The sequence below is a fragment of the Choloepus didactylus genome, chromosome 16 (assembly GCF_015220235.1).
Source record: "Choloepus didactylus isolate mChoDid1 chromosome 16, mChoDid1.pri, whole genome shotgun sequence".
Classification (NCBI taxonomy): Eukaryota; Metazoa; Chordata; class Mammalia; order Pilosa; family Megalonychidae; genus Choloepus; species Choloepus didactylus.
In genome coordinates this window covers 46,839,325-46,866,230 of record NC_051322.1, presented here as the reverse complement: position 1 = coordinate 46,866,230, position 26,906 = coordinate 46,839,325, and the positions used below count along the sequence as shown (strand labels likewise).

Sequence of the window (26,906 nt, the reverse complement as noted above, 5' to 3'; positions counted from 1 at the left end):
TTGTAGAAGTATGAAGTAGGCTATGATATTAAGTGAAATATTTTCATTTAACATTTATGTAAATTGCAGTTATAATGTTGAAATAAAAACACGCAAGAAAAATAGGCTAGAAGAAAATTTATAAAATGCTCAGGGTTGCTTTAAGGAGTTGAAATTTGAAGTAATTTTTTTCACCTTTTCTTCAGTTGGCAGATATTTAGTATTGTTCCTATATTATATTACTTTTACAAATAAAAACTGTATTTACAAGAAAGGTTCCTGCTGTCAAAATCTTCTGGGTAACTTCCTATTTATGGGTTATTTATATCTATGAATATAGGGCTTTTTTCTGACATCTAAAATAATTTTATACTGAAGTTAAGATTATACCTCATAATATAATGAAGGATTTGTTTTTTCCTTTTTGCTGTCTCAGAAATGTTTTCTCATAAAGTTTTCTGACATTTGGGATATAATAAACTCAAGCCAGTCAGTCATTTTTCTCTTTTTTTATTACTCTACAACTGTATCTGTTTTCACTGTTCTTAATAGCATCTGCATTCGATAGTTCACCAATGTCTGTCTCCAATGTCAGCATTAACTCAGTGATGTGTGTACCTGAATTTTTAATACCTTCCTTTAAAATAGTAAGTCCAGAACTAAATTTGCCACCTTTTCCCCCCAAACCATCCTCTCCTTCTATATTGCCTATCTTAATTAAACCACCGTTCACCCCTACTCCCTGAAGCCACCCTAAACTTTTTCTTCTCCCTTATCTCATGGGTCTAGTCAGTTTCCATGTCGTGCTGATTTTTTTCTTCCATATATTATTTGAATCCTTTTCCAGTTCTCTTCCCTTTCCACCATGGCTCTGGCAAGGGCCCTAATCCTCTTTTCTGCAGACCAGTATAGTCAGCTCCTCATTGATCTCATTGATCTCCTCATTGATCTGTCTTCTTCTAGGAGTGTCCATCTTAAATCTTTGCTCAGACTAAGAGAGAAACAAGGCCACGTTCCCCCTTACAGTTCTTCAGGCTGCCTGTTTTGTCCTGGATGAAGTGTGAGCTCCTTGCTGCGGCCTTAACCCCTCCATGGAGCATGACTCCCTGCTGGAGCTCATCCCTGCCCTCCCCTCCCTCCTGCTCACTGCCCTGGAAATAAATGATCATGTTTCTGCACACCGCATTCAATTCTGTCCATCTGGGTCTTTTCCCATGCTGCCCCCTTCACCATGCCTCTTCTCCCCCACCCCTCCATTGGAGTAGCAAAGTAGCAAACATAACAAAGATTAATACTGCCCGTCATTGACTAGGGTGGGGGAAGATAGTGACTCTTGTGGCAAGGTAATCTGGAAGTAGCTCTCAGTATTTTAAAAGCACCTCTTCAATCTCAAAATTCTACTTTTTGGAATCTATTCTGGAGAAATAGTTATATATAAGGACAAATACACATGAGACTGTTCATTGCAGCAATATTTTATAGGTAAAATTTGAAGCAAAGTAAATGCTCAACAGTCAGAAAACACTAAAACAAATTTTGATATATCGTATGAAATATTAAAGCTGTTTAAAAAAATGTTCTGTGTGAAAATCTCCCAGACATGTTTTTAACTAAAAATGTATGTGCCTACCATATGGACTGAATGTCCACATTTATATTGAAAATAAATTAAAAACTACCATACACTGAGTTGAATATATATACATATATGAGTGCAAATTAAAAAAAAAAAAAACAAACTCTGGAAGAAAACACGGAAGCGCTTTACTAGTCATTAATTCTGAAGCAAGTGGTTGGATTGGAGGAGATGAGAGGGACTTTTTGCTTTTAACTGCGTATAATGATGTACCTTTATGTTTTTATATAATTGTTTTTTAATGTTTAAACAGTTGATGTTTTCTCTTAAAATTAACATAAGTTGAATCAATGAGAGAATATGATAGAATTAGAGGGAAGCCAAATGGTATATAAAAGAACAAAATCAGCAACCATCTTTTTTTTCCTATTCAGAAAAAATTCGAAAATACAGCAAATTACTCAAACACCAGCTGGAATTAACAGTTGTGAACATGTCATAATTGCTTCAGATTAAAAAAAAAACAAAGTCTGGCAGAAAAATATGAAGTTCCTCTGGTTCCCTTTTCTGTCTCTTCTGAGGAACATAGTACCATAAATTTGCTGTGTATTATTGTAGTTCAGAGAAATATACTTTGTGAATATATAGGTAAAAGTATATATCTACATGTCTATAACCTATTAATGGATATTTAGATTATAAAATAAATGATCTGCAGAGCATGCACACCTTTTTTTCCTCACTAGATTCTGCCAAATATCTTTCCAAATTAGTTGTTTCAATTTGTTTTCACTAGAGTGTTGCATAGTTCCCATTTCTGGACTTCCTCACCAATACTTGGTGTCGCCAGGTTTCCGATTTTGTTTTACTCTGTGAATTGTGAAACGTTAGCTTACCAGGAAGTCTTGAGTGTTTTCTGACTGTCCAAGTCTGATAGGCTGAAGGTGGGCAACACATAGAATGGTGATAAAGTCGGTTTTCAAAGAGTAGCTGCTATTTGGCTGTGCAGTGTCAGACTTTACGGAACTAAATGCTGTGAATGTAATTCCTGTAGACGGTCAGAAAGGATTGTTGTGGATGGAGAGTAATTAGGGTTTTTAGGAGGTGAAAGTGAGGGACCTTGACAAATGAGAGGAAAGAGAGAGCAGAGGGCCTTGAGGCTGGAGGGACATTAGCAGGCAGCATAGTTAGCATGAACATTATGCCAATGGTCAGACCATTACACATTGTCCTTAAAACCTTAACCAGAAAAGGGTTAATGGATCCTTAAAGCATGTTGGCTTTAAACCCATCATTTTACAGATGGAGAAATTGAGGCCTAGAACAATTTCAACTTAGCCAACAGATCGCTCTTCAACATGACTAAATAATCTAGTTAAAGTGATAGCACCAATGTTTCTCTCTTCTCTTTCTGTTTTCCTCTGGTTAGTTTTATTCTCAGCAGGCTCTGTACTTATGGAAGCAGATATAGACCTGGAATCTCAAATCTTTTATCTTTATACTAATGTTCCTACCGAAAATAATCTCTTCTCTTTGCCTTTATTTCTTTATCAGTCTCCCCCAAAATATTCTACTTTCCACCATTTGATCAATCACTGTGGCCAGAAATATAGGGTAATCTGACCAGTGTGGATTAGAAGCTCACCCTTGGTGAGGAAGTCAGGGCCATTTCATTGACAAGTTGGAATTACATTGACTAAGGAATGAAAAGTTCCTAAAAGAAAGGAACGTAGGGCATGCAAAAATAATTTGGCCACAGCAGCCTGTTTGGTATGTAGTGTTTTGCAGACATGATTGTAGTTACCAGTTTAAAAAGAATTTTTTTGTAGTTGCCTTATGTCCACAAATCCATGATTGTAACAACTTTTATAACTTTGATTAAATTCATTTCAACAAACGAATTTTGAAAACATTGGGATAGCTCGTCAGATAGTAGAAAGACAAATGCGATGTGCATCTATCCCTTATGGTGTTTCCAAACTCATTGGAAATATTAAGGACTGGAATGTTAGATGCACAAACAATTTTGATCAAAAGAAACCATAAGAGATATGCAGGGTGTTTAGATTGTTCTAAAGGAAGGGAGATATCCTAGGATCACTAAAAACTTCACCGTACAGGTGTTATTTAAACTCTCTTTTAGAAGTTTTATTTTGAGTAGTGAAATGGAGCATGGCAGGAGTAGGATGCTATTCCATGCCCAGGTTTCATATGAGGAAAAGTAGAGAAGTGGGAAACCATGGAGGCAGAATGATTTATTGAGTTGGCTTGGATTATAGGCGAGTGGTGTGCAAGTTGGAGAAGATGAGGCAGGTGCTAGGTGTGTTGCAGAAGGCCCTGAATGTCCTTCTCAGGAGTTGGTGCTTCTTTTGATGGACAGTGAAAACCACTGATTTGTTTTGTTTTGTTTTTAGTCCTGTGTATGTCATGGCCTGAGCAGTGCTCTTTTTAAAGAAAATTGCTCTGGGACACTGAATTGGAGTGAAGAAGCATTGAAGGTAGAGGACAGTTGGGGGGCTATAGAATTGTCCTTTTGTGAGGTAAAGATTCTGTGAATTAGGATGTGAGGAAGAAAAATGCAAATTAAAAGATGAGCTTCATTGAAGTCTTGTGGAGGCAGAATCATGGAAATAGTTTGAGAAATATTTCAGTTCCAGGTGATAAACTAGGAGGATAATGCCATCATTGAGAGTAATAGGGGATCAGGAGGAAGATTTACATTGGGGGAAATGAATCAGATGGTTTTTATGTAAGTTGTGTGATCTGTTGGCTAGTATAATATTGCAAATATATAGTATTTTCAATTGTGTATGGATACTATTTGCAAATTTTTCAATGCTAAAGTTCCTAGATATAATTTACAATGCTGTGAATGTACACATGGAAAATAGTCATCAAATGGCATTATTTTTGTTTTACAGATAAATGTATACTACACACCCTTAAATGAATTTGTTTAGCATTTGTCTAATAAAATCAAACATTCCCAGGAGTAATGAATGCTACGTACTTTTTATAATGATCCTAATCAGATAAGTATAGTGTAATCAAATGAATATAATATAGCATTTTTTCAGGTATATTTATGAGCAAACTAAAATAGGGAATGTTGATAAGCATTATAGTGGGGAGGATTCTTTTATTATATATGTTTAGGAAACATTGAGTTAAGCAGCTTTCTTGACGGTGGGGTTTTTCAGAGACTTTAATATGTATTGTTAATATATTTGGTGAGTTTACAAAAGGAAAATACAATATGCTGCTTTTCCCCAAACTCGTTTGGCAGTTTTCTGGAAGCAACACTTGGAACTGGCGTTCCATACAGCACACTTTGGAAATGCTAGTGTTAGCCTATGCTAACAAGAGGGGGGAATAGCTACAAGTACAACACAGACGTGTACACTTTAATATGAAACAAACTTATCATACAAAATATACTTAAAATATTTGTTCTTTTCTTTAATATATGAAATTCACTATTTTATTTTAGAACATTTGTTTTTGGGTCTTACTGGAAATACTGTCTTTGAGCTTGCTGGAGGGGGAAGTAGTTAGAGAGACCTGAAGAGCCACCACTGGGCATGGATTGGCTACCTCTGCCTTGGAGCTAGTGACATAAGTAATCCACACATGATCACATCTCAGTTATCTGCTTGGAATAAACTAAGGATAGTGTTTAAAGTTCACATGATTTTCCTTTTGTCATTCAACACGCCTCAAGACTGCCTTTCTCCCAAATCCTTTGCCATTTCGTGTGTATCCAGGGAATTTAATTGCGTTCAGCTTGCATTTCTTTTATGTGCAAAGCACTGTAAGAGTGCAAATTTATTTCAAAATTAGCTTGACATATGCTACATGCTCAATGAAAGTCTGTTAAATGACTGGAGTGTTATTCTTTATTGATCTAATTTTACAAAGAGTCAACTGGATTATGGATCTGAATTCTCTTCCATATTCTGTCAAAGTTCTTTTGTCCTTAGTTTTCTTGGGTAAGCATTACCTGAGGAAGATAGCCAACAACATCATCTTCTACAGCCTAGTTCTTTAAAATATTTGAATCCTACCCTGGAGATATCATGGCTATAGGAAGCGTTGGGTTAAGATGGAGTCATCCACCTTACCATTTAGCAGCATCTGACTTTTCTGTCTTTCCCTCAAGTGCAAACTGTTTTTCCTGAGCACCCTTGGGAAATTAAATTGAGAGAGCAACTCTATGGAGAGAGAATGTGGATAGTGAAAAAAGCATGGGCTGGAATTTGAGTTTCAGCTCAGTCATTGAATTGTTCCTTGACTTCGGTAAGATTCTTAACCTCTGTAAAACTTGGAATCATGCTTATGTTTTATGGTGGCTGTAAGGAATATAGATGATAATGTGAAAGCCCAGGTACAATATAGGTGCTAAATAAATGGTAACTCTAATTATTAAAGTATCTATTGTCATTCTTCTCCCTCTACCCTTACTGTATAACATATAACTTATTTTCAATACCATTCTCCTGTGAAAGACTGCTTCCATTTCTTCCCTTATTTTTCCTAAGGGGAAATGAAATTAGAAGAAGGTAAACAAAATCTTACCTGAACAAATGCTTTAAACAAGCAATGAAATATTAATTTCTTTCCTTCCGCCATCCTCCATACCTTACAAGTTGAGTGGCATTACAGTATTGATAATAACCCACATTTTTGAACACTTACCATAGTACTTTACATGTATTAACTCATATTTATTCTTCAGAATAATCCTCTATGAAATAGTGACTTTTATTATCCATATGTTATAGTTGAGGAACCTGAGACCCGGAGATTGAGTACAAAGTCACATAGCTAGCACATGGTCTAGACTGCAGATGAACCAGTGTTGACTGGCTCCAGGGCCACAGACTTACTCATTGTAGTCTGCTGTCTTTCCTAGTATAGTGGTGGTAATATGGCATGACATGACATGCATTGCTGTAGAGGAATGAGTATTCATCTGGGATAGTCTGTACTGAATGTGTATAATCAAAGAAAACCACCTCACCTCATATTTTAGTTGGAGGTCTTTAAAAATTATAATATAGATACATGCTTTGGTTTATACTCATTTCCTAATAGACCGGATTTAGAAATAATACTATCCAATATTTTGTCCTTGTAGTCATGGCTCTGAATTTTTGCCTCCTAAAACAAAAGGTCGGTTTAGTGAAGAATGGCTGTGTGAATCATTGTAGTCTATATCGTGGTAGCTTGGTAGTCTCTATAAAGAGGATAAAAGGTCTAAGTTCAAATGTCTATAATCCAAGAAAACTATCTTTTTATACTGTTCAAGCAAATCAGACACATGTTGAGGTTTGGAGTCTAAGATCTTTTTCTTTATATTTAACAGTTAAATTGCACCAAATGAAGTGTGTGTCATTTGACAATTATTTCTTGCCTCAGTATTCCCACCTAATAAAAAGAGGACCAGGACTACATTTCTAACCTTATCTTAGAGACATGTAGAATATTGGAAATCATGTAGATATTCCTCACACACAGAAATTTGCAAAATGTCTTCCTTTTAAGTAAGACCCATCTTGTATTTGAGTTGATTGGTTGTTCTTATTCCTTTATATTTTTCTAAATACTGTTTGTTGTTATTCCTCATATATCAGTGCTCATTTAAAACTTCAATTAGTGATCTTCTTCAGGGACTGTGAAGTTTGGGGCACTGTTCTTGTCTTTTGAACCAAAGGTCAAGGTTACTAGGGGTTACTTTTTAGCTAATACGTGATGGTATTATTCAGATAACATATAAATGACTCTGGTTTCTAAGGTTTTATTTTCAGTCATTTTAGGGAGTTCTTAACTAGTGGTGATATATCTCAAGAGTAAGAAGTTAGTTGGGCCTTGGTTTTCTAGGATAGTTTCTAGGTTACTGATGTATCTCCTGATATAACATGTGTACCTGTGTGTGTAAGAGTCATTTTCACTCATTGGTAGAAATAGTTTATTCTTCTCCACTAGTAGGGGCATGCCCATTAAATATGTAAATAAGAGACAAATAAATTCAAGGGTACATTATTCATTTTTAACGTTTTAAAAACTTTTTATGAAGTGTAATATATATAGCATTGAAGTGCATAAATTCTAAGACACTAGTTTAACAGTGAACCTAAAGATTCCATATCCAGAAATAACACATTACCTGTACCCCAGAGACCCACATAATTTACTTTTAAATATATATCCTTAATTATAATTAAGGTGTTTCCTCTGAGTTATCAATAATGGAAGTATGTCAAAGGAACAGGTAATTAATTTTCTGAAAGTATAGCAAACATGTAATTGCTTCTATTCATTTATATTAATAGTACCTAGCATAATAACTGTCTAATAATGTTGCTTAATAATTACTTGTTGAATTTGTTGAGTTTTTAAATTTATGTTGTACAGGAATAATTTTTTGATGTCCCCATATTTGAAAAATGAGATTTAAAAATGATTTCTGGAAATAGCTTTTCTCTAAAATCTTACGAAGTAATAGATATTTAATAAAATAAATAAAGATTTGGATTAATAAATACTGTTTGGTGAAGCATTATTATTTTATAAAGAAATGGAGGCCCACATTATATTTTCTTTGTCATGTCTACAAATATTCTTCCAATCACATTCCCCAGGTTCTTTCTGGTTTTAAAATTATTAATATAGGTCATCCATTTACCTCACTGAATGTATACTCTTAGTAGAATTATTTGTGTTTCATTAGCAATTTGATGCAATAAAGCCTTTTTTTTTTTTTTTTTTTTTTTGTATTTCACACAGTACCGGGGTTCCGCAAAGTGTCTCTGGAGATTCTTTGATGTCTAGACAGTTTAAATTATGCCTGCTCCCCTGCTTCCAAATTCCACCCCTGTTCTGCTTCAGGGATTGTGGGAAATGAAAACAAACCAGAAGGGTTCCACATCCCTACAATATAGGGGGGAATAACCAAGTAGAATAAGCTGTATATCTACACTGGCAGGTGTACAGGAAAGGGTCAAATTAAAGAAAGAAAAGAATCAGGAGCAATGTTTGTCCTACCTGTTTATTTCTAATTAAATAATGTGTGAGTTAATGTGCATTGTGAACAAAATGAAAACATTATAAAGTACTAGGGAAGAGACTGGAAGTCCCCTTTTCCCCAAACCCTCCGGTTCTTTCCTCACCTCCCAGTAGGCAACCAAATCTAGCACTTTGTGTGTTTCTTTAACAATTGTCCTGTTTAGAAGTGGTAAGATGGAGACTTGTGTTTTAAATTAGAAAACTAACTGTCTTTTTTTCCTTCCTTTTTCTGTTTCCCTTTCATAAATCGGAATATTGTGGTTCTTCCAATTCATCTTGGTAGAAAGTAAGTAACTTCTGAAATTTCAAAGATTTTCTTTTTTGTTAAAACATTAATATTTTATTATTTCATATACACTGTTTGAAAATTTTTAACTTTTTAGTTTGACTGATTTACTTAACCTTTGCATTAACGGTGAAGAAAAATTGTTTTAATAGATTAGCAACAATAAATGTTACATAGAGGGTGTTCATGCTGTCTAAGAACTCAGATTTTTAAAGCACATCTTCTTTCTTAACCACAGTTAATCATTGTGTTTTAAATATATCTCTTCTTTAAAGCAGGCTCAATGGGCTCTTACCAGGTCTAGCTTTTGTGAATATAAAAATAATAGAATTATATAAATTAGACTTCTATTTGTTTCTACTTGTGTTTCTTCAGGAAAAGCAGTCAACATTTTCTATACTTTATGGGTTTGGATGACAATAATAGCAACACTTAAATGGTATAAAAGGATTTTAGAATACATTTCTCTATAGAATACATTTTCTATGTATATTCTTTATTGGATAAATACATTATTTTAAAAAGCATATACCTTTTTTGATGCAAATATTTATTGTTTTTAAGTAAATGGAACATTTAAATAGTTTTGTTTTTGGTAAAGAAATACAAGTTATAAGCTTATAACTAAGCGATCAATCAAGGAATGATTTGAGTTGTAAAATTGTCAATGGATAGTGAAATATTTTCTACTTCATCTTAAATGTAAAATTTGTAAAGTTTTGAAATAAAACAAATTTCATATGTTTGTTTTAGGGAAGATTTGGGAAAATTAGAGTAGTCATTGAGACTTTTGGAGATATCTATAATTTATATATTTCCAGAGTGAATCTTGAATTCAATGTGTTAATAAACAGTATAATTTAATAGTATATTCATGCTCAGTTGAGCTTGTTATTTGTATGAAACCGAGTACTCATCACATATGTTGGCAGCAGGCATATCAGTAAGCCACTATTTAATAGCCAATTTACCTTGTATAATTATCTTCAGTTTGCTGTACTTCAGAAAGAAAATGTAATTTATGGTGACTTTCAATTATACCTGTTCAGTATTTTTTTAGTTTTCTTTAAATCTGCAGCATTCTTTAATATTATAAATCTGAATTCTTGGAATTGTGTTTATTAGGATTCATGACCCAAGAGCAGGAAGAGTATATGTGAAGTTTGACGCTAGTGTACAATTTTATTGTTACTTTTTAAAGTCTACATTGTGTCATTTTTATGTATTGGAGTCTATTTCACTTTGAGTGTTAACATCTTCTTGCCAAGTCCCTATGAACAGTCTGCAGTTCTGACAGTTTTACTAAATTAAAATTCCCAAAATCCAGCACAATGATCCCTAGCTTCAAGTTGCCTTTGCCTGTGTCTGAAGAGTATAATGATAAAAAATATATTTTTGCAGTGTTCAGTATAACATGTGCAGCATTATTTATCTGTGATTTATTCATGAAGAAACATTGCTTGGGAGATGAATGTATTTTACTTTATCTGTATGCCTGTGCCCAATTTAAATATGAGCAAAAAATATTTTGTGAAGGAAAACAATTAAATGAAGCTGTAAGCTTGCAGGAACTTCATGAGGAAAGATATTACATAAACACACAACATTATTATCATGTGTACTGTAGAGTTATAACTGCATTGTACTCTGACCAGATTTCTATTAGGGCTCTTTTTTGCTGTCAAACCCAATGGAATCATATTTATGTGTTGGCACAGAGAAGCTGTCTCCTGAAATAATAAAAAGCATTCTTCTTATTGTAATGCTTATAAACTTTTATGACCATAGGTGCATATATATATGCTGACTTGCTATTAAATGTGTGCTGGCAACTCAGCAGATTTGACTTTTTCATTTTACTGGTGATTTTCTGAGCAGCATTTTTCTTAGTGAATAAACAATTTGATAATCTTGGTTTTTAGAAAACTCTTTTAATTTAGTAACATAAAATGATGTTTCAAGCCCAGAAATTCAAATTTTGAAAGCTTAGGAATGCAAAAGGCCTTCTTGTCATAGAATGTTTTGGATTAAATACGCAGAACCCCTAGGAGGAATATGGGGCTTCCAATCAATACCGGTCTGACCAAATATTGATCTTTTAGCATAATGGAAGTAAATTTTATATGGAGACGTTATAATTAACAGAAAGTAATAATTCTATTTCCTTAAAAATATCAGTTTGGAAACAAAAGACAAAAAATGGTCTAAAGTCTTCCCCAGGAAATATGTATATATTATATGTTTCATAATCATCTTTCCAACTTTATGGATATATTTTGGTAACATTTGTATGTATGTGCTTTGATATTTTTAATCCATTAATTTAATGCTTGCTTGATTTACCTTTAAAAATCTGTTGCTTTAATAGTTCAGTCACATCCTTACTACAGAACATAATTATTAACTGGGCAGAATTCCCAAACACATATTTATTTATTTGACGTCTCTAGCTGAGAAAAGGATGTCACTGTAGAAGCTGTATCAGAGATACAAACACAGACTTAGATTCTCATATGGCCATGTGAGAAATGCAGTCCTGCCAGTAACTTTAATACTTGTAATTTCAAATCAGTTCTTCCTTGGTTTCTTATTATTCTTTTGTTGCTTTTCAACCTATAGGATGGAGCTGTCCTTGAACTTGGTTTTTTGATCATTCAAGTGCAACCATCAAGTTGTCTGTAATATTTAAAAACTGGAGCTTCATGGCATTGTTAATAAAATAATGCCACATAAATGTTTGGACTTTGTTTTTTGAAAGTGTTGTGTTGTTTGCTTTCTAAATAAATGCATAATTCCAATTCAGGCTGTGCTTGAAGCCTATAAGACAGATGCATCTGATTAACTTTGTGGAAACTGGACTGGCCTGTTATTGTAATGTAGATATTTTTGGGGGTGGGAGGATATTTTAAAAAGGCATGCAAGAGAGTCTTTTTTTTTTTTTTTTTTTTTTAAGAGACTGGAAGAACAGTTTTGCCACAGACGCTCCGTCTCAGACTGCTTCATTTTTGCACACTTTTATTTTCTAGTGGAACCTCTCCATTAGCCTGTTTGAATGCGATGCTTCACACTAACACTCGAGTAGGGGATGGAACTTTCTTCAAAATCCCTGGAAAGTCAGGCCTCTATGCTCTGAAAGTAAGTTGGATTGTTCTGCATATTATGTATTCTGTTAAACTATTCCTCTATTTCATGTATTTTTTTCAGACGTGAAGGTAAACAAAATTAGATTTGGATTTAGGGTAGAATAGAAAAATGACCCCTGTGCCTTCTAAATGTTTTCAGATGTCTTAAAGATGATTTCTTATTAAGACTAAACAATGGCATTTTTCTTTAAGGAAAGCATATCTGTGGTCTCATGCTAACATATGGTAATGGAAAATATTTGTGGCTTCCTTAAAATTCTTGATTCTTTAAAATTTACATGGAGGAGTGCCATGGCTCATCATCTAGGAACTTAAGATAATCAAGTTTGCCATAAACTACTTGAGTTAATGACCATCAGTTGATATTCAGCCTTCACACCTGTATGCCTTTCTGTCTTTTATAAAAAAAAGGAATTTATTCATTCTGCTTGACAACTTGCTGATTTAAATCAAGTAATCAATTTTAAAACAAAGACTGAACTCGAGTGGAGTTTTATTACTAATGAATTCTTGTTAAAAGAAAAAAGAAAAATAAAGTTAAGCTTTAGATAAATGAAGCCTAATTATTTCAGTGGCAAGTAGCGTTTTTTTGTTATTGTTTTAATTTTTAATTCTGTCTAGAATTGTAAATGTCATCTAAAATGGAAAATTCCAGGAAGAACAGAAGTTGATTATACAGATCGTTGCATAGGTTGCAACAAGTAAAATGAATGTATTATTTCTTATACGTTAAAAATAAGGTCACTGTTAATAAATGATGAATTATATTTAAAGTTCATTACTTTCCGTTGAGAAGTCTTTTTCTTTTACTAAAAAACAAAAGTTATATGTGACAAAGAACCAGGGATTCTTCTTCAGCTGTTAAGCATCAGGCTCTTGCTTGGCCCCCTACATGTTTCAGAAAATAACACAGGTTAAATTAAAGAGTTTCTATTAATTTAGTTGCTTTTCCTAGTTAATTGGGTATTTAATATATTGATTCAAATTCTGAGTGGTAAACCCTTTCCTTACATAAGGATAAATGTAGAACTGAAGTAATGAAACCAACATATGTAATAAGGAAACCTTTTTGGGAGTGTACAGATTTTAAAAGGTTATCCAAAAAAAAAAAAAAAAAAAAAAAAATCAGCAGTAACAATGTACTTTTCCCCTTTTTCTCCCAAGTGACTTTACAAAAAGTAAATTAGTATTGAAATTCCAAATCATATATAGCTATGATAATACTTTGGGATTCTAAAAGTATTTTGAATGTTTTCAGTTGCTAGTACATACCCATAAATCATCATTTTTTTAACAAATAATATAGAAAGAGGAATCATCATGCCCAGCTGATGGAACTTTGGATTTAGGCTGTGAGTCGGAATTAGATGGCACAGAGATGGCTGAGGCAAATGCTAATGGAGAGGAAAATGGAGGTAAGTATGGCAAAATTCAAGATATAAACAATCATGCTCTTAAAAGTTACATAGAATTCTAATAATTCATTAATTGAATTCCTCACCATACAGATCCAGTTTTTTTCCAGCATTTTTATCACTTATATTTATTGTCAATTTTTAAATTCTATTTTATTGAGATATATTCACATACCATATGATCATCTAAAGTGTACAGTTGTTCACAGTTCCATCATATAGTTGTGCATTCATCACCCCAATCTATTTTTTTAATATTTTCTTTGTACCAAAAAAAGTGAAAATAAGAATAAAAAATAAAAGTAAAAAAGAAAACCCAAATCATCCTCCCCCCCATCCTATTTTTCATTTAGTTTTTTGTCACTGTTTTTCTACTCATCCAGCCATACACTGGATAAAGGGACTGCAATCCACAAGGCTTTCACAATCACACTGTCACCCCTTGTAAACTGCATTGCTATACAATTGTCTTCAAGAGTCAAGGGTACTGGGTTGGAGTTTGATAGTTTCAGGTATTTATTCCTAGCTATTCCAATGCATTAAAACCTAAAGAGGGTTACCTATATAGTGCATAAGAATGCCCACCATTGTGACCTCCCAACTCCATTTGGAATCTCTCAACCACTGAAACTTTGTTTCGTTTCATTATGCGTCCCCCTTTTGGTCAAGAAGATGTTCTCAATCCCACGATATCGGGTCCAGATTCCTCCCCGGGAGTCATATCTCACTTTGCCAGGGAGATTTACACTCCTGGGAATCAGGTCCCATGTAGAGGGGAGGGCAGTGAGTTCACCTGCTGAATTGGCTTAGCTGGATATTGTCAATTTAAATTGAAAATATTAGCACCTAGGAAACATACAGTTCTTTGATTTTTGTTTTTCAATTGTATGTGTTTTCCTGGAGAATTACCTTGGGTGTTATTAGTATCATATTTCTCCTGCAAGGTGAGAGGGCTACTGGGAATATCTAGTGACTTTAATCTTATAATAGGACTGAGAATACCAGTGCTTTATTTCTGTTTGTGATGATTTTTCTTGTGATCATTAGTACTTTTATAATAGATTTATTCCTTGGTTTGTCATTTGTAAATCAAGCTTATTGCTATCATTCTTCACAGTGAAACAGGGGCCAAACAAGTTATACTCTTGTTAAATGCTTTTGAGAAATGGGTGGCCCTTTCAGAATTCTATGGGGGGAGAGAGGGAGCATTTTCCACCTCTGCATTTTATCCATGTTAATTCATTTTTATCAGTTTGAAGATAATCACATTGTGATTTGGAAGGAAGACTGTCATTAAGGTATCTGCAGTTGAACTCATAGACATCAGTTAATTACCTTTAAACAAACAAAGCTTCAAGGATTCTTGCAGAAATATCATCTCCTTAATAGTCAAGAGTCATTCATTTTATTAATAGCCATAGGAGTCCCTTTGTATTCATATTGCCTGCTGAATGGACACTCCTGCACTTCAAATTGCTGTGCTTTCTCATGGGCCTCATGGCCTGATGTTGCTTCAGTTCTTACTTGATTTACAGCTGAGGTTGGGAATTTAACACAGAAACACAGACTCTTTTCTTAGTAAAATGACTACATACTACTTTGTAGACTCCACCTTTTAAAAATTATTATTATTGCCAACTTTCATTTGACTTGATGTCTCTTTTTCTGTACCTTTTGAAAACTCAGATCCCCCATTGTTTGGTCATGTTGTGAACCTTGGCTGGTCCTTCTGGTTCGAGAGAGAACAAGGCAGAGATTCACGGCAGTTTCTGGCTTTCTGGAAGAGCTGGTGAATGGGGTATACTCTTCTCTTTCAATAGGATGAGGAGAGTCTTTCTGGGATCATTCGTATTGTTATACTTAGCCTGCTTGCATGAGTGCTCACTCTCGCTCTCAACATATATATTGGCTTCCACTGTGTACCATGTACTGTCCTGGGCTTGAACTAGCAGCAATAAAAAACAAACACAAAAGCAAACTTTTCATGCAGCTTATACCTGTTGAAAAATACAATAAGCAAAATAGATAAGTAAAATATATGACCTATTAAGTGGTGAAAAGTTATATTGGGCCAAATAGGGAGGATAAGAGTGGGAGAAGGGAGTGCATTTGAGAAAAGACCTGAGTGAAGTGAGGGAACAGGTATATAAGGAGGGAGAGTTATAGGTAGATGGTACAGAAAGGACTTGAGTGAGAGTGCCTGGAATGTTCCAGAAACAGCTAAAGGCCAGTGTGTTTGGGAGGTTGGAGTGAGGGAGGGAGAGTATGATAAATTATGATAAAATAATTTGTGTTGTAGAGTGTCTTGACTTTTACATTTGTCTTGAACAAGGTGTTAAATCATTGTGGGATGAGTTAAGGAGAGACAGTGATCTGACATATTTTAGTAGGATAATTGAGAGCAGGAAAAGTAAGAGAACAAGAACAAAAACAGGGAGACCACTTAGGAAGTTATTACAGTAGTCTAGGTGAGAGGTGATGGTAGTTGAAATCAAGGGAGTAGTAGCAGTGGAAGTGAGGAGAAGTTATTGGATTCTGGATATAATTGAACATAGATCCAACAGGATTTGCTCACAGATTAAGGAGGGTATGAGATAGAGGAGATGAGGATGACTCTCAAGTTTGAGGGTGAGCAAGAAGAGAATAGCACTGTCAATAACTTTATTAGAAAAATCTGCAGAAGTAGTTTGAGGCAGTGAGTTGTTAATCAGTTCACTTTTGAAAATATTAATCATGGATTCCTTTTCACCATCCAGGTGGATATGTTAAGTAGTTGAAATTATCTGTCTGAAGTTCAGGAGAAAGACTGTGCTGGAGATATACATATGGAAGCTAGTGGTTTATAGATGGGATTTACAAAACTGAAACTGGATGAGATCATCAAGGAAGTAAAAATAAATAAAAAGAGAAGACTGAGCCCAGGGGTGCTTCAATTTTAAGAGGTTGGAGAACTTATAGGAACCAGCAAATAAATCTGAGAATGAATGGACAGGAGAATGTGTCATCTGCCTGGAAACCAAGTGAAGAAAGAGTTTCTGGAGAGGGAGTGACTCAAATGAGTTTTTTAATGCGCCAAATTATGATAAAGACTAAGGACTCATCACTTGCTGTAGCTATCGAGGTTATTGATGAACTGGACAATGACAATTTTTGTGGGATGGTGAGACCAAAAGTCTGAGTGGATTGGTCCGGGAGGGAACAGGAGGAGAGAAATTGAAGACACATTGAGACAATTCTTTCAAGGCTTTTTCTGAGGTGAAGGGAAGGAGAAAAATGGCAAAGTAGCTGGAAGATAAAGTGGAATCAAGAGAAAGTTTTTTTAAAGATGGGAGATAAAGATTAGGATATATGAATACTGCTGGGAAAAATTCAGTTGATGAGTAGAAATTGATAATAGAAGAGGAATGTCCTGGTTCCGTGTGCTTGGTTAGCTGAGAGGAAATGGGATCTGTTAAACAAATGAAGAGACTGGCCTTTGCTATGGGTATAGACACGTCTGCTAATGTCGGCAGTAAGAGAAGTCAGGGTGTGTGGCTAGAGGTGCAGGTAGGTGAGTATATGAGGAGAGGGCTCATGGAAGTTCCCTTCTTATTGCTCCATTTATCTCTGTGAAATAGGAAGCATGTTCATCAATTGAGGGTGAGGATAGAGGTGGTTTGAGAGATTTGAGGAGAAGGTATGAATTTTTGTCTGAGAGGGTTTGAGAGCCTTAAGGGCACACTTAAGGTTACTAACTATGAGTTTACGGTGAGGCAGTCAGCTTGGTTTTGCGCCTTTCTCCAGTCAGGTTCAGGACGACTGTACGTGTGCAGAGTGGGTACAGAGTTGGATTTGACAAGGGTTAGGGTTTTGCCAAGGGTGAATGATGGAGCAAGAAAGGAGCAGTAGAGTTGAGAGTGTATGAAATCAAGTGATTAAAATAATTCTCTGTGGAATTTAAGCTGCTTGTGGAGATGAGTGACGAGATGGCTGTGTAAGGGATGTTGTAAATGACAGGGTCTTCCTTGGGGCCAAAGGATTGTTTGATTTGTTGTCCTAGAGGAAGTGAGCTAGAGGGATAGGTGATATGATATGAAATTTTAAAAAAATTTTTTCTGAATGTGATCATGTTTTGGATGATACCTGAGCAGGGTTACCTTTTTTATTTATTACCATTATATATTATATTAAATTATATATTTTCTGCTTTCTTATAACTTGAGGAAAGTCAAATCTTGGTATTATTAAAATTGTGTTAAAAAGAAATAAATTGTCCAGTTGAAAAATCACTGGCCTACCTTTAAAGTAATACGATTTTTTCTTTCATTACTGTGGAATAATGTGCCAGTTGTCTATTCATCACAATGATTTTGTATGTAGGATAGGGAAGCAGTGATGCTCTTGATGGGAAGCTGTGCAACATAGATTAATAAGGGGGAGTTCCATGTATTTTATCTCCTCAATGGAACGTCAAATTAGGGGCTTTTGTGAATAAAATTTAGTTGCTTTGTAAAGTCCTTTGAAAGAGACATACCTGATCTGTGAGAGAATTGTAGTTTTCATTTTTTTAGAAGAAAAATTTGTAAAAGATCTTTCCAAAGACAGTGTGCCACAAATCTTTTGTTTGTTCTCTACAACGAGGATTAATTGCTGTTTTAAAAAAAATGTAATTGACTTGTTTATCTTCAAATTCTTTCCTTTTCACAAGAGGATTGAGCTGTAAAAATAAATAAACATTTAGAGAAAAAAGAAAGACTTTAAAATCTTGAAAAACTGAAGAAGAGTAACTCAGGAGTAGAAGTACAGTAAGGATGGGTCGAGTCGGATGATGTGAGGTGCAGTGCTGGAGGCTTCTAGGGCTCAGGAGGGAGGGCAGTCTGGGAGGAACAGTGGGAAGATAGAGGTCACCTACTCCATTTCCAGGCCCCCGTGGTGCAAGAGGTCTGGGAAAGAAAAGACCATCTGGGAGGGCTCCAGAAAAGCAGCATCAGAAAAAAGGTGGAGGATCTAGGAGATTTTGCTAATGACTCACCCTGAATTCCAAAGGAAGTGGTGGAAAGATTTTAGGGGTTGGGAAGGGATGGGCAATGGGGTGAGAGCACTCAGTCAGCAATTAAACGAAAACAGGGATAAGCAAGCTCCCCTAATTTGAAATGTGAATGGGTATTTCACAAAATAACATATACCCACATATGTCCCGCTAATATAACCAAAACTAGATTTCCTGGTCTCTCCTTTGAAGCTGCATTAGGGAAATTGCTGTGGGGAGTCACTGAAAGGATACTTAAGTATTCCTTGACTTGCCCACTTATGCATCTTATAGCAAACCACAATTACTTCTTGCAGAACAAGTATATTTCCTATCCATGCAAGTACCATATTCCTCTGGGTATAAACTATTAATCTAGCTTTAATATGCATTTTCAAACATAGATATCTAGAATGTATTAAGTGCTTCCAACGTCCAGCCTTTTTTGCAAGCTGTTTATGTGCATATACTTTAATCCTCACAACATTCCTGGTATCATTTCATCTTTGTTTAAGCAAAGTCCCAAGCCCAGATGTGCCTGACACCGAGGCTTGGCTCTCAAGACTCTGATATTCAGCCAGAAACCACAGGGAACAATTATTAGCCAGTAGTCGTTAATACAGTTTGCTTTTCCAGCACTTGTCCAAATCTGTTCAGATTATACACTTGAGATTTTGAGAAAGAGGAACCTCTGGTTTATCCAAATTAAGGAGTATTGGAATCATATGCTAATGATTTCTTGCAAATCAGTAATAAATTCCATGACTCTGAACTGGTTGCTTACTCTGCTTTCTAATACATATTTGAACCAGAAGTTAGAATGAACATACTTTCCACACTTCTTACAGCTGTGAAAATATAATTTGAAAATCTGGTTGGGGGTGGGGAGGAGAGAAGAGGGATTTGCCATCTGTTCTTCTATCTTTATCCTCCTCTCCCTTTCCTCCTTTGGGATGAAAGAGTAGGAAGTATTGAGGTGACTAATAACCATAAATTGGTAAGATATCCCTTGAGGCAATCAAAAGAATGAACCTCTGCTACCTTAAAGTTGTTTCAAATTAATAAAGATTAATTGACATTTGCTATGCCATTAAAAGGGGGAAGCAGAGAAGTATTTGAGGAACAAACAGTTTACAAAAACTGATATCAATAAAGAAATTAAACTCTTACTCTTAGGAGCTTGAGTCCTTAGGTAGAACTAAGATAATGACAATAATGCTTCAGTTTTCTTGTTGGAATCAGTTACCCAGGGAAACAGATTCTTTTAAAATGGAAGATGAATTTCCAAGTTTTTGTGTGTATATATATATATATTTTAAGTATTCTTCAACAATTTTACAGTGTGGGAAGAATGGTATATTATTGATTATAGAATTCCCAAGACACAAAAGCTATGTTTATGCAGTAAGTTTCTGTGACTCCTAAACAGTTCCTCAAGTAAATAAAAATTAGACATATATAGAGTCAAGAAAGTAAACTGCAAATTTTACAAGCTAAGCTCTAGAGATTGAAGAGTGATTTAGGTAAATCACTTGATATATCTGTGTTGACAACCCATGACCATTTATGCCAATATAAGTATAGATCTGTGTCACCCAAAGAAAATACTTAGAATTTTATGGGCTATTTTAGTCCCAGATTTATGGCTGTGTTTGTGTCTGAGTTGTTTTCTGAATCTAATACATTGGTATATCATGAGTTTGCTCACATATATTAAGTTGACTTTTGCTGGCCTGCAGAACCCATATAATATTTTATTTGAAATGATACCATTAGTTTACAATCTTCACCCTCTTCACCCTCTATTTATGAATTGTTATTAACAAGAAAAAAATGAGTTTCTCATCTTGTGGTCCTAATATATTTCATGTTTAAAATCAACAGCAAGTATCGTGTGTATATATATATATATATATATATATATATATATATATATATATTTTTTTTTTTTTTTTTTTTTTTTTTTTTAATGCAGAAACCAGAGAATGTACAGTTTTCATCCACAGAGATCAAAAAAGGTTCTGCTTGTTAGTTACCCTCGTGGTTTTAAGGGAGGAGGCAGCACACTGGAATTAGTGTTTTTCAAAGTCTCTGTTAAGGAAAAAAAATTACCGAGAACATGTATCCTATCTAAGAACATGTGTCCTTAGATCCTGGGGTAAATAATGACTCTAACATTGGAAGATTTTTATAGGGTCCTTTTTCATTATTCTTTATGGCCAATTTTATAAGTTGCTTTCTGATCGTATGATTCTTGGCAGAGTCGTGTTAACTTAATGAAACATAAGTCAGCGCACTCTTTGTTTTTATTGGCTCAGAGGCCACAATTTGAGGGGTCTTTTTTCAAAAGTGAAGAGTGCTTTAAGGTGGCCTGATGTGTGGGGATATGGTTTCTATCGAGACATCAATTACAAACAGATGAGCCGCTTCGGGGAGAAAGTGAGACGTTTGCTTATGAAGCTTAAGGGAGCACTTTGGTTTAGACATCATCGAGCAGTGGCCACGCTGACGGTTCATCTGCAGTGATTTTACGCAATGGTAGGAGAAAGGATCACGAGGACCGCTGTGGACTTGTGAGGTTGTGTTTTGAGTGACTTTTAACAGTTGCCAGACTGTTTGGTGTGTCTCTCCTCATAACTCCTCATACCTTGTTTGGCTGGACGTTTTTCAGTAACTTGCCTGGGAGTGCTCCAGAGTGAGTTCGTGTAGTATGGCTTGTGTTTCTGCCTCTTTGTGTTCAGGAGGGTGGGACTGTGGGCAGGTGTTTACAGGCTGGAGTGTCCATGCAGGAAGAGAAGACAGCATGATCAATTCCAACTTGACAGATAAACCTTGTAGGTGACGGAAGGACATTGTTTCAGGGACTCTACCAGTTCCCTTTGTTTTCTTGAATTAAGCTCATTTGTCTCTCATCCCACATTTGCATTCCAGTTAACAGCTTTACTAGTTCGTAGAGACACCTGATTTGCATTGGTGGCCTGGGGAAACTTAAGTAGGTGAACATGATGTTTTAGCTACACGTGGAAGAAAATACAGAGGAACGAGAACCCCCTTAATAGTCAGAAATGACCATTGGCAGGATATAAAACTTCCTCTGCCCACTCTTTCTCATTCCTCCTTTTTCATCCCAGCCCACAGGTTTCACAGTTCATCAGACGCAGGAGAGGCTTCAAAAGCCCACACAGTCCTGGCTCCTCTCTCATGCCAGAGTTTTCTGTAAACCAGTTGATTCAATTAGATGGTAATACTAATAATAGAAGTCCGGAGGGATAGGGATCCCTTATATTTGTCTTGTGTTTTTTGATCAATTTTATGGTAGAAAATTTTTTCCTTATGCTGAAATCCTTTTTGCCTTTAATTAAATAAATTTCCTCCCTTTTCCCCCTCTGATGATGGAGAGCAGCTGTGTATCGTCTATACACCATCCCCTTCATCTCCACTTCTCCAAATGGCTTCTCCCAACTCTTTCAAACATTACTTATAGATACTGTTTTCCATTTATTTTAGCCATTAGGGACCTCTTTTTCTTACATATTTCCCCTTGAACTGTGAACTTTGTTCTTTTATAAATGGAGTTTGGTCAGTTTTAATAGCCCAGCAGTCATAGAGGGAAAAAAACAGTTTTCTTTTTGACTACAGATAAAATGACCCATTTAAGTGTACTTTTCTCTCTTTTCTCATGCTATGAGAGAAATGACATAGAGATAAAGATTGGAAAAGGAATATGATCTCACAGGAAAAACAAACTCCTTCTCAAATAAAATCAGAGTTAAAGGTATTCCCCCAATTACTCATCAAACATGTTCTGTTTGATTTATGTAGTTTGTGATTGATATGTAGGGACAAAGCATACACATTAAAAAAAAAGTATTTTCATTGATGCCAGGTTATCCCTTCTTTCTGAAATGATAGCATTTACCCTTCTACCCATTTCTCAAACAGTGAGCCTCCAGGTCACCTCACCTACTCCCCTTGCTGTACGTTGGAGTTGATAGTTTATATATTGAAGTATAAAGTAGGTAGTAGTGATGCCCATGAGTCAAGCACTTTCCCTGCCCTGTACTGTCCTTTTGCTGATATCCTCTCTGTCCCCTTTCTTCTCTTCCTCACTTTCTAGGTCAATGGCTTTCTTTCTTTGCACAGGTTTCAGGAATCTAAGGCAGTGTAGTAGATCACAGATGTCTGTTTTTTTTAAAAGAAATATCCTCTGATGATCCCCACCCTGCAAGCAGAATATTGAGTTGTTACTCTTCGTAATTTTGTGAGCCAAACCCTCGTTGGTTCTCTGGTAGGTAGGATTAGGTGGTTAAAGGCTGGTACCCATGAGATATGCTTTTCCCACTAAATCTGTTTATTTCTGGTTTGAGTTTCTCTTTTCTGATTTCTGTTTTGAAGGAGTATTTTTATGGATATGCAGAGATATTAGTGTAACTCAATTGCCCTACCTGGTAAATTGAGTACTTGTAGGAGGGATTCTTAGAGCTATAACTGCAGTGTGTAAAATGTTCCTCCTAATTACCTGTGGTGCTTCTAGTGTCCTGTCCATTGTTAACGTGTTTATAAACCATTTGCGGACATTGGAAGGAAGCTGTGCTATTTCCAGCTCTTGGGATAGGATAAGTATCATTTGCATCTTAAAAATCATAAAGAAGTTGTCCTGGATTGTTCCATCCCATAGGAACAAAGATGTTCTTGCAGGTAGATATTACTGGTATAATTATCACTGAATTCACTATTCCCCTTGTTTTACTTGGTTCTTTTTTCTCTCTTTTTTTTTTTTAAATTGTCTTCTGAAAAAGGTGAGGAGCTCAGAGAAATGAGCAAGCTCTTTCTTGTTTTGTATTTCCCTGGGTTTAACTACATGCATTCCTTCTTAGAGTTTTAAGAAAATATTAGCACTGTTTCCACTTAAGGATCTTCCATCTCTAACATTTTTATCATTTCTCCAAACCATTGGGCTAATGAAGCATGCAGTAAAATACAGTAAAAATTTTAGTTATATAAATGGTTTAGTATAATTCATTAATAGAAGATACTGTTCTAAATATTATCAAGTGCATCAACAGAAAGTTTAGACTCTCCATTAAAAGATGTTTTAGGGGAATATGGCTATTTCTATTTTTATATTGCTAGTATTTGCTGAATTTAATTACTGGTCTCTCTTGGCATTTCATTACCCTCTGAATGCTTTCTTTAAAAGCAACAAGGCAAGTTGTTTAACCTCAAATTGTATATACTCATTTTGGAACAAGAATTGTTTTGAGAGAGGGCAGCTCTCTTTTATTTGGGATCAAAAAAGGATTAAGGAATTATCTTGACTGTGAAAGAAATGGAGTTCAGGAAAGATTTACTTGAGGTCAGATGCATTTTCCTGTGCTTCAAGTAATGTTTTTTTATAGTGTTTGCTATGTAATTTACTGTTGTGTATATCCAGAACATTTGATATATACAATTTCAAATGTTAAGTACTGTATATAAAAATAAATTACAATCCAAACTAAGCTCTTTTATCTGCATATCTCTTTATTTCAACAAATTTTAGTTATCACTGCTAAGTTTTCATAGGGTAAGATTGATAGTTCCATATCATTGTTCTTTGAAAACAGATTTTTCTTTTAAACTTCATGTCCTCAAAATCAGTTGTTGGTCTTACCCACTATTTTTTTGCCAGCACGTTATACTGTGCTTGGCATGAAGAAAGGTGCTAAATATGTGTTGTGCAACTGAATGAATGATTAATAAATAAATAGTAAGATCCAGCCCTCATTTTTAGAAGCTCTTGAATGATAAACATTCTGATCTACTATTTTTTCATTAAAAACTTAGTTAAATCTATAGTGTGTTTGAGGATCATTTCTACAGAAAACTGTTGTGATTTAAGAGCATCTAGTTTGATTGTTTAAAATATTGAAAGGGAGTGTTTGGGGAGAGAGCGGGTAGAAATGAAACTGGTCAAGGGAGGCTCCCCTCCTGGCCTTTCATAGACCACTGGACTCAAGCTAGTGCCTTCGGATAGTCTGTTACTTATTTTGTGTTTCAGTGGGATGTATAGCAATTAGTAGTAGGAAATATTTGTGTTGCAGTGATTATATGATGTCCAGGTTCCGGCCCATGTTGTGGCTTCACCCCCATGTAGTTCCTGCCATTTTAAGTAAGCACTATGATTTCTAATTTTGCCTTTGAAATTTTATTTATTTTTATTTCACTAGGCCAAACCACAAAGTGTGCCTTTTCTCTTAAAATAAAGCGATGAGTAAGGTTAGCAGCAAGACATATATCTGCAATTAGTGGCAGATTATGCAACTTTCCACTAACTTGCATAGGAAGCTTTGTGGTTTGGCTTCCATATTTTCCCTAATTGACTTAGGAGATACATATATATATATGTGTGTGTGTGTGTGTATATATATATATATATATTTTAATTTTATTCTTTAAGGAAGAAATCTGTTTTCAAATAAAACAAAGAGTTTTTGCATTTTAATGGATGTGCAAACTTGTTTTTCTCACCTCCACTTCCGTGAATGTTTATTAAAAGTAATAACTGAAAACCAACTTTAAAAATAGGTACCATAGGTAAATTTAATAAAATCAAATTCAACAATTATAAATCAGTTGCTCTGTGCCCATCTTTGCAAATGAGTAAGTCCACAGGTAGTTGAGCCTGTGGGTGCTGAGGCAGAAGCAAGCACCAGTATTACAGAGACTCTCACAGTTTCATATACTAAAATTCCAAGGAAGCGTGGGTGTAGGAGGAGCAAGGCTTTCTCAGAGACTGGAGTAGTCAGGGAAGCTTTGGGGGAAGGTGTTTGAGTTTGGTCTGTCAAGATGGGTATGCCAGGCAGAGAGGTGGAACAGGGCATTTGGTGGAGGGACCGTCAGAGCAAGTGCAGCAAACACAAGTGTGTGTTCAGGAAACAGGCAGGATGTAGGCTGGCTGGACCCAAAAAGGTGGGAGTGGGGCAGGGATGAGAGACTAGAAATGAGACAAAGCCAGGATTGCAAGATTTTCCTTTTTTGTCTTAGGTTGAAGGTCAAAGCTAGTATTGGAGATGCTCTCATATACCTGTCAGGAGATTATTAATTAGATTAGAAAATATATAAGAAATAACTTCTTTCTAATACTCAAATTTTAAAATACAAGCAGAGGTCCACATTTCCTAGTTCAGTAACATTTTCAAGGTGCATGGTGATTGAAAAAGAGGAGAAAGGGGGAAAGTTTTGAGACTCTGAGAAAAGAGACTGCGCTCCACTGTGTTGCTAGAACAGTCATCAGCTTTCCCAGCCTTCAGGAATATCTCATGGTTACCTGCCATCCCCCAGTTTCTTTGCTCCTGGGCCTTCTAAATAGAAATTTTGGTGGAGGGATTTGGGAGCGGGAATGAGAATGGAAGTAGATGAGTAACAAATTCTGAGAATCCCACCAGGCCATTTAAATTTAAAACTAGAAAATTAACTTTAAGCTATGTTTCAGGCTTGCCTAGTTTTGGCAGGTAAGCCAAATGTAGACTGAAATTGTATTCCTGTATCTTTTTATAATATGCTGAATGATAAGAGATCTAAGTAAAACCTGCTCTCTCAGTTTTAATTCAATTCCTGTCTTCAGTTTGTACATCTAAGAAAAAGGCAGCCAGTTTTATGGGGTTTTGAGCTATAAAATCTTGACATTGGTTTTGTGTTCATGCCAATGCATGGTTAGAAAAAAATAATTCCCATTTTCTTCCGAACGCCAAGAAGATATCACTTTCTAGACTGTATGTCAGTGTTTGATATTTATTGGTTAAAACATCTATCCTAATTCTTCAGTTTCCTGGCTCTTCTAATTTTACAGGCAGGAGATTTTCCCTGATCCTTTGGTTAACATTAATTTTTCTTTGGCTTATATTTCAGAGGCCTAAGCTTAGTCCATTAGATAAATATTCAGGCAACTGCTTAAAATGAGCCCTGCATTATTTATTCTTCACATCTATTATTAAGAAAGGTGCAAGAATAAGTAAGAGGAGGAATCTTGTTTTGTCAGAATGTGAATCAACATGAATCTATGCAATCTTTCTACTCTGTGAGCAAGTGTTTTTGGAGTCAGCTATCCTCTTGCCATATACTTGGTGAAAGAGTGAAGTGACTCTCTGCCCATAGTGGGAGTCCGTATTTTTCAGGACTTAAGGGAAAAAAAAATGGGCTGACAGCCTTGAGCCTATGGATGGCATTACATGTGTGCCCCACCTAGTTTTTCTTTCTTGGCTTTTTTTTCTCCTGTAAGTATTTTACTGGGTTTAAAATAAAGTTCAGCCTAGAACCAAGGGCCCTGTGGGAACCTGCCTCATGATGTTTCTTTAAAATTAAGGTGTTTTTCTTTCTTTCTTTTTTTTTTTTAACTCAAAGGATTATAGATTTTATTTTCTGATACATTTTACTTTTCCTTAAGTTTCAGTAA

At 35.3% G+C, this 26,906-nt stretch overlaps 1 protein-coding gene across 5 annotated transcripts in view; it reads left to right on the top strand.

The window, feature by feature from the left end:
- The window catches only part of ASXL3 (ASXL transcriptional regulator 3), a 174,632-nt gene that overhangs the window by 60,130 nt on the left and 87,596 nt on the right, over nucleotides 1-26,906 (top strand). For all 5 annotated transcript variants that reach the window (XM_037806046.1, XM_037806048.1, XM_037806047.1 and 2 more), the window contains 2 exons: nucleotides 11,933-12,041; nucleotides 13,356-13,464. In XM_037806046.1, the coding sequence (XP_037661974.1) occupies nucleotides 11,933-12,041; nucleotides 13,356-13,464 (218 nt within the window). The remainder of the gene's footprint in view (nucleotides 1-11,932; nucleotides 12,042-13,355; nucleotides 13,465-26,906) is intronic.